Raw genomic sequence first — 10,555 nt, 5'->3', positions numbered from 1 at the left:
AACATCACTCCTTGATATCTGTCGGTTTTATACCACGTGTTCGCCTTGTTGGCTTTGTCACAAATTCTTTGCATCCTATTCCATTCTTTGTTTCTATATCTAGGGCAGGTACCACTGGTATCATTACTTATAATCTTATCTAACCTCTTTCTAGCCCCCCTGTATACTCGAACCCTATCTTTCTGATCATATCCAGAGAACTGCATGCGGTGCATGAAGTTCTGTATATGTTTTTTCGTTTCATAGGGTTCGCATAGTGGGGAGATGTTGTTCATTATCCTAACTAAGTCTGCTATCAGTATGTTAATCTCCATGCTGTGTGACAAAGCTGAGTTCTTGTGAACGACATGTTTTGAAGCTATGGGTTTCATATTGTATGAGTGGAGGAGCTGCACTCTGTTGTTCACAGTCTCTAACCAAAATTCAGTATCAAGTACCGGGAGCCTATTGTTGGGGTATTTTGTCGGGTAATCTATAGTTACCTTGATACTTTGGTGGATGGAGTTAGCTATTTGCTGGATACTCTCCATTACGTTCCTTTCTGTTTCTATATGACCGTCACTAGAGTTGGTCCTAACTAACGATATTAATGTCATCTACATATCTGCTGTAAAGTAGAGGAGTTGTGGACTGTTCTGCTAACCTATGTTTGAGTTTTCTGTCCCACTAGGTCATGAAGAGACCGGCCACATCTCCAGCTACACCAACGCCGATGGCTGCACCTTGAACCTGCATGTATAGTTTTTTGTTGAACTTTACTATGTGGTTCTTCAAGGTGGTTTTTATACTGGCCCCTATTGCATGAGCAATCATTTCCTTTACCTGATTGTTGTTCTCAGGGTTTTAGGTGGGTGCAGTCCAGCCACTCCAGCGTTCAGTGGTGCTTTTCTTCAATGCTGAAGTGATAGTGGGTGGTCTTCCCCTCTGTGGCCTGGTGGGACAGAATCTACTGAAGTCATGATCATCTAAATAGTTACTGCCGTAGTTTAGTCTGAGGAGGAGGCCCAGTTCCCTCGTGTTGACCTTGTGGAACTCCACTTCATTCTCACAGATCACCTGAATACATATCTCCACAGCAAAATCTATGTCTATAGATGGGTAAAGTGAAATCACATCCATACTACCCACTACACAACCTGTGAGGTCGTTGGAGTGGTTGCAGGTACTGATTCTACTGAGGAGATCTTCCGTGCTTACACAGACATCTGGAGACATCTCTATGAGAGGTCGTAATACTTGTGAGAGGAAGTAGGACAGTCTATAGTTGCTGGAGATGTTTGCTCCACAAACTGGTCTGGTTGGAGGTCGCATGACAGGGTTTATGTAGGGTTTGTGGTCTTTGCGTAACCCGTATAGTGTAGGAACGAAAACAAAATTACTCTCCCCAGACACAACAGAATATGCTTCAACACACGAAATCACATAAAAAATCTTGCAAACCAAATCCAAAAACGAAATGTATGTATATATATATATATATATATATATATATATATATATATATATATATATATATATATATATATATTTATATAAGTATGTATATATTTATGTATCTGTGTTTGTCCCCCTGCCATCGCTTGACAACTGATGCTGGTGTGTTTATGTCCCCATAACTTAGTGGTTTGGTAAAGAGAATGATAGAATAAGTACTAAACTTACAAAGAATAAGTCCTGGGATTGATTTCTTTAACTAAAAACCCTTTAAGGTGGTGCTCCAGCATAGCTGCAGTCAAATGACTGAAACAAGTAAAAGAATAAATGAATTCATCATGAAGGTTTTACTTTTAATCAGATATAGTTTATGGACTTGTAGGGAAGTGGTCATACACCATTAGGTGTACTCCGCTTCCGTACATTAAACTTCTTGAAGAAGACAACGGAACGCAGATTCTGAACAACACAACAATATTTATTTACAGGGGAATTCGGCTCACACTTGGAGGGAATTCAGTAGCTCGTCGCCTTTGGTTACTGAGACGCCGTCAATGAAGTTCGTGGTTACTTGTGTAGCTCTAGTGCTGGGTTGTGAGAGAGCTCTGTGGGACGTCTCTGTGGGACGAGAGTGAAAGAAGCGCGAAAGTTTGGATGTCGATGACTACGCATGCGCATGAGACTCTTCCTGTATTCCTTCCGGAACTAGTCCCTGCGCATGCGTGGATAAAAACTCCGGAAATGTCGTCTGCTATAAGGCGTCACTACATGGCTCCCCCTAGAGTGCCGGAAGCACGAAAATAGAAATTTGGAGTGGCGCCTGAGGCAAGATGGCTACGGAAAACACCCACAAGATGTGGCACAAATATATATAAAGAAAAATCAAAGAAATGATGTACACTTGTGAGATACATGCATGCAATGTACAAAAGAATTAACAATGACAAAACAACCGTGATGACCACTGTCCAGGAAAACTGGAATCACGCGATGTAAAAGTCTGATTTTTTGTTTTTTTCTGAAAGGAAAGAAAATATATGAGTGCACAAGTGTGTGTGTGAGAGAAAACACAGAACATAGTAAAAGTGTCTGTAGAGAAAAACCACTTCGTATAAAAGTTACACACGGAGAATAGAATGTTCATATGCAGGAGGTTGTGGTCAAGGAGCAGAGCTGTAGTTGAGCGTCGAATGCTGGGACCTGGACCTGTGTTACCTGGTACGGAATATTTTGGCTGGTTAGTTCTGGTCTGTTGATCATGAGTGGAAACATCCACTCTAACAGGGTCGAGATAAAACCGCGCTTGTTGATGTTGGTGTTGTTGGCGACGACAATGGTAAACAGTACATTGGTGGTGAAGATGTCGGCGCTGGAACTGGCTGTAGCTGTGTTCTGTATGTGTGTTTGCGATGGTGTATGCATTGGTAAAGATGTTGACAGTGGTGTGTGTAGTGGTTGTGACAGGGCGTCTATTTGAGAGATACCGTTGAGTGGCATTGCTTGAAAATGCTGTCATGAATTCGGAGCTGCGAGCGAAAATGACCAAAAGATCCCGTGCAAATGAAGATAAGCCAGAACTCTTCCATTCTCCGGCTGAGAGAAATGGAGAGGTGACGAAAGATGCTGAACTGGGAACAAGTAAGCATCAAGAAATGTTATGTACTCACTGAAATGTAACTGTGCATTTTACTGCTATTTTCAGCAAGTAGAGGATGCTGTGTAAGAATGAATTGACGTCTCGTGAAACATGTAGGAAACTGCTCAAAAAGTTGTTAGGATGAAATAACCGTGAAGTTCTTTGTGTGAAAAACCACAAAGGTCTCAGCCGCAAAGAAGTCTTTGGTTATAGACTCTAGAAGTCATTGACAAAATGAAAAACTTTAACGTAGGAAAATTTACTTAGCTTTTCACTTGTGATGAATGAGAATGTAGAGGCAATCCTGAAGTTGAACGTTGCGAAGCATACAAATTCAATGGCTTTTGAAACGAGGTCTGTAGATCTTTTAGCTCGGGGTACCAATTTGCAAAATACCGTGTGATGACCAAGAGAAAGTCCTGCAGCTGTGGAATAAGCTGATGTGAGTGAGTGTGTGCATTCTCTATCTATGATATCAGCAAAAGTTTTCTTGAAGGATTGCATTTTTCGCGAAAATGCCTTGAAGGGGTGCAGAAGTGAATTGTGTCTGGCGTTGTTGTCGCAGGCATTTGCTAAGATTAGCCCGAACGACGACAGTGTGGCATGCTGGCGCGTTGCCTTGGACAGACAATTTTCTCTGTTAACTTCGTGACCAACCTGGGGTCGAACAGAGAAGTTGTGTCTGACAAGAACGCAGACAGCATGAGTTGACATCCGACGTACACAGAGTCGGGAAAAAAACTGAGTGGGCACAGACATGATGATAACAACTCCAAAGGCATAATATTGTGGTGCATGTATAGAACTGGGTGTGTGTTCGAATCACGTCAGGGTCACCAATTGTAGGGAAGTGGTCATAGACCATTAGGTGTACTCCGCTTCCGTACATTAAACTTCTTGAAGAAGACAACGGAACGCAGATTCTGAACAACACAACAATATTTATTTACAGTGGAATTCGGCTCACACTTGGAGGGAATTCGGTAGCTCATCGCCTTTGGTTACTGAGACGCCGTCAATGAAGTTCGTGGTTATTTGTGTAGCTCTAGTGCTGGGTTGTGAGAGAGCTCTGTGGGACGTCTAGGCTCGACGGAGATCACCGAACAAAAAGAGTGAAAGAAGCGCGAAAGCTTGGATGTCAATGACTACGCATGTGCATGAGACTCTTCCTGTATTCCTTCCAGAACTAGTCCCTGCACATGTGTGGATAAAAACTCCGGAAATGTTGTCTGCTATAAGTCGTCACTACAGACTAATCAAATATATTTTGTATCTTATATATTTTATATTTTCTATTGTAATTTTAGGGAATGAATACAAGGTTTCAGCTGTTGTAGTAATGATTGGAGGTGAACTTGAAACTCTGAAGTCAGTCTATGATTCTCTATCATGCAACATCCCAGTTGTAATAGTGAAGGTCAGTGAACAGACTATTCTGTTATAAAGATTATTAGATGTTTATTCAGTCTATAATGATGGCATATCTGATGAAGTCTGTAGTTAGGAAACCTAAAAGGAAGGACTATATAAATATTTTGTTGGTGCAGAATTTTATATCAATATTTTATTTAATGATTTACCTGGTTGTTGGTTTTCTGGTTTTCTTATGTCTATTTGTATTGGATGAATGATTTAATTCAGAGTATTTTATAACAAATGTTCTTTAAAAAACCTGTCTCTGAATTGAACCATTTTTCTTGATATTAATGACTTAATGGAAAATGCTATCATAGACACTGTAGTTCTAACATGTTGAAAGATATGAGGTAACCAGAGAACTCTAACAGCTTCTGTTTTAAATAAAACAGAGAACTTGTTCTTCCTACTAAAAATTAGCAACAATACCTTCACTACATTTACAACACATCCTAAAAGAAGGCAAGAGTTAAGTTGAAGCAAACTATAAACAGTGAATGGCACCATATTTGACCAACACAAAGATCCATCCTGCATCATACCATGCCTATTTGAACACCTAATCTCTTAACAATCTACAAAGATCACAAAATAGTCCATTTCTCATTCTTACAAACTGTATATAAACCATTTCCACAGACCATCTGCATAATAAAATTGTTGCAGGTATATTTAGCATCTTCAAAACTTGGAAATCAAACAGGGATCATTATGTCTGGGGCAAAGGAACAACTCAAGAATATGACAGTGATTTACTAAAATACTTCTGATGCCATAAAAGAATCTGACCATTCAAAGTTTTGTATGGAACCAGGTCTAACCACAATTTTATTTTTAGTGCTTATTTTCTGACCAAGACCATAGCTATATATTCAGTTCATTTTAGCCACTACAGACAAATGGTAGACAATAGACTGGACACAGCACTCAGCAGTCAGTAGCAAAACCAAAAGCACACCACAGCACTGTCACAACACAAAGACAATGGACATCAGCAGCAGCAACACACCATGAGCAGCTAACATCAAGAAACTCACAACAATGGCTACTATCATTCCTAGTCCAAGAACAATAATCTTTGGACTCACTCAGTGTTTGTCATTTTTAGAAATGATAACATTTATGTTTCTGATAAAATTTTTTTTATTAATTACACAATCATTAACAGATTTCAGTGTTTTTTATCATAACAACGTTAATTATTACATAGACTTGCTAGAAATACCAGCTAAATCTCTGTCAAATTGAAAGAACACATTGGATGTTATAGTTGTTAATACGCTAAAGAATGAAATGGTCATGGTTTGAATGCCCTTTGATCAAAGGTCAACTTGATCAAGGCTCATGTTGATTTAAGCAGCAATAACAACCTATTCAATAAAACCAAAATGTTTAAAATGAAAATTCCACCTGAATATGTGTAGGTAGAGTTTATTAAAACCCCACTCAATCTTTGCTATTACATATTCAATGAAAGTAAAACTCCTAAACACATTAGCTTATTTAGTCTCAAGCTCTGTGCTGAGAAACATATTGATAGAGACAAATACAGAAGCACAGTGATTGTCACACTCCAAGAAGGATTGTTGTCAACTTCTGTTGGTAGCTAGAAATAGATAGAACAGTAGAAGAAATCAACATATCTATTCATTTCTCTGTTTCAAACAAATTGTCCTGGTGCACAGATGAAAGAGAGGATTAAGAGTTCAAATCCACTATTGACATCTATTCTGTTTCTTTGTCAATATCTTTATTTTATATTGTCACAACTCACCTCTAAGGAATTGGTGCCAGAATAATTTGATTCAGTCTCATACCAGAACAGCAGTTGACTTTATCTACTTTACTATTGTCTCCAAAGCCTAGTTCTAATAATGCCACTGTATATCATGCCAGGATGTTTTATGACTAAGTTTACATGAAATTTCTCATGTATAGTGACCCTAACAACAGGGTGTTATTATGGCATTCAGCAGTGTATTTTAAAGGATTTTTCAACATACTTCTTTGTTCTTAGATTGCTTTTTATCTGAAGATTTAATTTTAAGAAACACTTTAAATTTCTTCTTTTAATTATAAGGGAACTGGTCAGGCAGCAGACATTATGGCATATGCTTATGAAAGAGGAATTGAAAACCTAAATAAAATAAATAAATTTACAGATTTGAGGTTTGTCTTTCATTTTTATCAAATGATTATTTTTGTTATCGTTGTTGAAGAGTTTGCAGAGGATTTTTGTTACCTATATGACCTAATTAGCAGTGGAGGAGGAAGTTCTGAAAGTGTAACTGCTAGAATAAGAATAGGACGGAAAAAAATTCAGAGAGCTTTTACCTCTGTTGGTAAACAAAGGAGGCTTTCTTATTGAGTGAAAGGAAGATTGTATGATGCTTGTGTACAAAGATCAGTACAACAAAATAGTGAGACATGGGCCCAAAATGCAGATGACACATTTGAGAGGAATGCAACAAGAATGCTCCACTGGATGTGCAATGTCAGTGAACATGCACATGTATTAAGAGAAAGGTTAGGCATAAGATGTATTGAATGTAGTATGTAAGAGACCATTTTCTTTCTTCCTCAAAACCATTTTCTTTCCTCATTATGTTTTTCTAGACATGCTCTCTCTACACTATACCAGACTCCATCCCCAGAATCACTTCTTTTCTTCCTCCAGCCATACACTCCCTGATGGAATGCATTCATAGATCCACTTACTTTACTCATTGCCTACCCTCCACCATGCTTTCTATTACCTCTGCTAGATTCCATCCTTAGAACAACTTCTTTCCCTTATTATCTTCCTCTAGCCATGCTCGCTCTACTCTCTGCTAGACTCCATCCTTAGAACAATTTCCTTTCCTAATTATTTGTATCCAGCAATCCTCACTCTCCCCTCTGCTGCACATTATTCTGGTAACCACATACTTCCTTAATTATCTCCATGCAGCCAGGTTCTACCTCCCTTTTGATAAACTCCAAAATTTGAACCACTTCTTTGTGCATTATCTCCCTGCAACCATGCTCCCTTTTCCCTCTGCTAGACTCAATTCTTAGAGCCACTTGCTTTCCTAATTATCATTCTCCAGGTATGGTCTCTTTCCACTTTGTGTGACTCCATCCTTAGATCCACTTTCTTTCATCATGGACATTTTTCAGACATGCTCCCTCACCCATCTACTGAAGTTCATGTTTAGGACCACTTCCTTCAGCCTAGCTTTGTCTCCCCTCTAAATACATCCTGAGAACCACTTCCTTTCCTTATTTACCTTCCTCTATTCAAGCTCTTGCTCCCCTCTCCTAAACTCTCTCCTTGGAGCAAATTGCTTTTCCCATTATATCTTTCTCCACCTATGCTCTTTCCCCTCTCTACAAGACTCCATCCTTGGAACCAATTCTTTTCCTCGTCATGTTCTTTTTCCTGTCTACTGATGCTATCCTTAGACCACTTCCATTTCTCACTATTTTCATCAGCCCAGGCTCTCTCTCTCCCCTCTGAAAGATTCTATTCTAAGAACAACTTGCTTTCTTCATTAACATTGTCCTGCCATACTCTCACCATTCTGCTAATCTCCAAACATAGAACCACTGCCATTCCTTATTATATTCTCACAACCATGTTCTCTCTCTCTCCTCTGTTCACTTTATCCTGAGAATCATCCTTAGAACCACTTCCTTTCCTAATTATCTGCTTTGCACCATCATTCAAACCACTTCTTTTCATCCTTATCATTCTTCAGCAATGTTCTACCTCACTACTGATAGACTCCATCCTTAGAACCACTTCCTACATTCTATATCACCTTCCAGCCATGGACTCATTTCCTGCTAGGCTCCATTCTTAGAAACATTTCCTTTTTTCATTATTCTTCTCCAGCCATGCTCTCTTTTCTTTCTGGATACTCCATCTTCATAACCACTTCCTTGTTTTCATTATCTTCATCCAGCCATGCTCTCTCTCCCCTCTGCTAGATTTCATATTAAGAACCATTTCCTTTTCATGATTACATTCCTCCATCAATGCTGTCTCTATATTCTGTAAGACTCCTTCCTTAGAACCACCTGCATTCTTCATTTAACCTTTTCTCTACCCATGGTCTCTCTCTCTCTCTCTCTCTCCTCTGTGAAACACCATCCTTAGAACCACTTTCTTTCCACATTATCTTCCTTTAGACAAAGGTGGTGAGCTGGTAGAATCATTAGCAGTATTTCACCTGTTACTCCATTCTGAGTTCAAATTCTGCCAAGGTCAACTTTACCTTTCATACTTTCAGGGGTGATAAATTAAATATCAGTTGATAACTGGAGTCAATAAAATTGATTCATCCCCTTACTCAAAATGGCTGCCATTGTGGTAAAATATGAAACCATTATCTTCCTTTAGACATGATTTCTCTCCCCTCTTATTGACCTCATCCTTAGAACCAATTCCTTTCCTCATCATCTTCCTCCCACAATTCTCTCTTCCCCTTCTGTTACATTACATCCTTAGAACCACTTCTTTTCCTCCTTATCTTTCTCCAGACATGATCCCTGTCTCCTCTTCTACACTCCACCCTTAGAAGAACTTCCTTTTCTCATTGTCTTTTTCCAGCCTTTCTTTCTCTTCCATCCACTACATTCCATCTCTGAAACCATTTTTCTCCCCATTATCTTTCTTCAAAATTGCTTTTTCTCCCCTCCACTGAACTCCTTCCTTAGAACTACTTCTTTGCCTTTTTCTGTTAGTATGCTTCCTCCTGTCTCAAGATACTCCATCCTTAAAACACTTCCTTTCCTCTGCATCTTTTTTCAACAATACTCCCTCTCATCTCTATTTCACTCCATCCTTAGAAATATTTTCTCTCCTTACTATCTTCCACCAGCCATGCCCTCTATCCTGCTTGCTATACTCCATCCTTAGAACCAATTCCATTTCTCACTATCAATCTCCAGCCATGCCCTTTCTTCACTGTGCTACTCAATCCTTAGAACCACTTCTTTTTCTCATTATCTTTCTCCTGCCATGCACTCTCTTCCCTTACTACACTCGATCCTTCAACCCACTTCTTTTCCTAATTATATTTCAATGTTCTTCCTTGTTTATGTTATACACCATTTTTTAAACTATTACCTTTCTTCATCATCTTTCTCCTACCATACTCTCTCTCTCTCTCCCCACCTTGGAACCACATTATTTCCTCATTTTCTGTCTCTAGGAATGCTTTGTCACCCTCTGCTAGAATCCATGCTAAGAACCACTTCCTTACTTCATTATCCTTCTCTAGTCGTGTTCTCTCTTCTCTCTTCTCTCTGGGTTCTCCATCCTTAGAAGCACTTCCAATCCTCATTACCTTTCTACAGCCATGCTCTCACTTCTCTTTGCTAGACCCCATCCTTTCCTCATTATATTCTTCCAGCTATGTTCTCTCTCTCTCTCCTTTGCTAGACTCACCCCTTAGGACTATTTTCTTTCCTCTAGCCGTGCTCTCTCTCCTCTTTTCTAGACTCCATCTCTTCCCTTTGCTAGACTCCATCTTGAGAACCACATCCTTTCCATATTATCTTCCTCCAGCCATGCTATACACCATCCTTAAAAACACTTCCTTTCCTTATTTTTGCCTTCAATAATGTTCTCTTTCTCCTCTGCTATTCTTCATCCTTAGAACCTCCTAAAGTCCTCATTATCATCATCCAGCTATGCTCTCTCTTCCCTTTGCTAGACTCCATCCTTAGAACTACAACTTTCCTCATTAATTTCCTCCAGCCATGCACTCTTCCCCCTCTGCTGTATTCTATCCTTAGAACCACTTCCATTTCTCACTATTGACCTCCAGCCATGCTATTTCCTCATTGCTATACTCCATCCTTCAAACCAATTCTTTTCCTTGTTTTTCCTCCAGTAATGCTTCTCTCTCTCTCTCTCTCTCTGCTAGACTCCATCCTTGGAACCACTTCCTTTCCTTTTTATTTTTCTCCAACAATGCTCTCTTCCCATCTGTTCTAATCCATTCTTAGAACCACTTTGTTTCTTCATTATCTTCCTCCAGTCATACTCTCTCTCTCTCTCTCTCTCTCTCTCTCTCTCTC

General features: G+C 39.3%; 1 protein-coding gene across 4 annotated transcripts in view; it reads left to right on the top strand.

The window, feature by feature from the left end:
- LOC106881443 (transient receptor potential cation channel subfamily M member 2-like) overlaps window positions 1–10,555 on the top strand; it is a 405,111-nt gene that overhangs the window by 226,766 nt on the left and 167,790 nt on the right. For all 4 annotated transcript variants that reach the window (XM_052974060.1, XM_052974058.1, XM_052974059.1 and 1 more), the window contains 2 exons: window positions 4,378–4,487; window positions 6,567–6,655. In XM_052974060.1, the coding sequence (XP_052830020.1) occupies window positions 4,378–4,487; window positions 6,567–6,655 (199 nt within the window). The remainder of the gene's footprint in view (window positions 1–4,377; window positions 4,488–6,566; window positions 6,656–10,555) is intronic.

The sequence above is a fragment of the Octopus bimaculoides genome, chromosome 17 (assembly GCF_001194135.2).
Source record: "Octopus bimaculoides isolate UCB-OBI-ISO-001 chromosome 17, ASM119413v2, whole genome shotgun sequence".
Taxonomy (NCBI): domain Eukaryota; kingdom Metazoa; phylum Mollusca; class Cephalopoda; order Octopoda; family Octopodidae; genus Octopus; species Octopus bimaculoides.
Note: the sequence above shows the minus strand (reverse complement) of the source record. Positions and strands in the feature narration are given on the sequence as shown.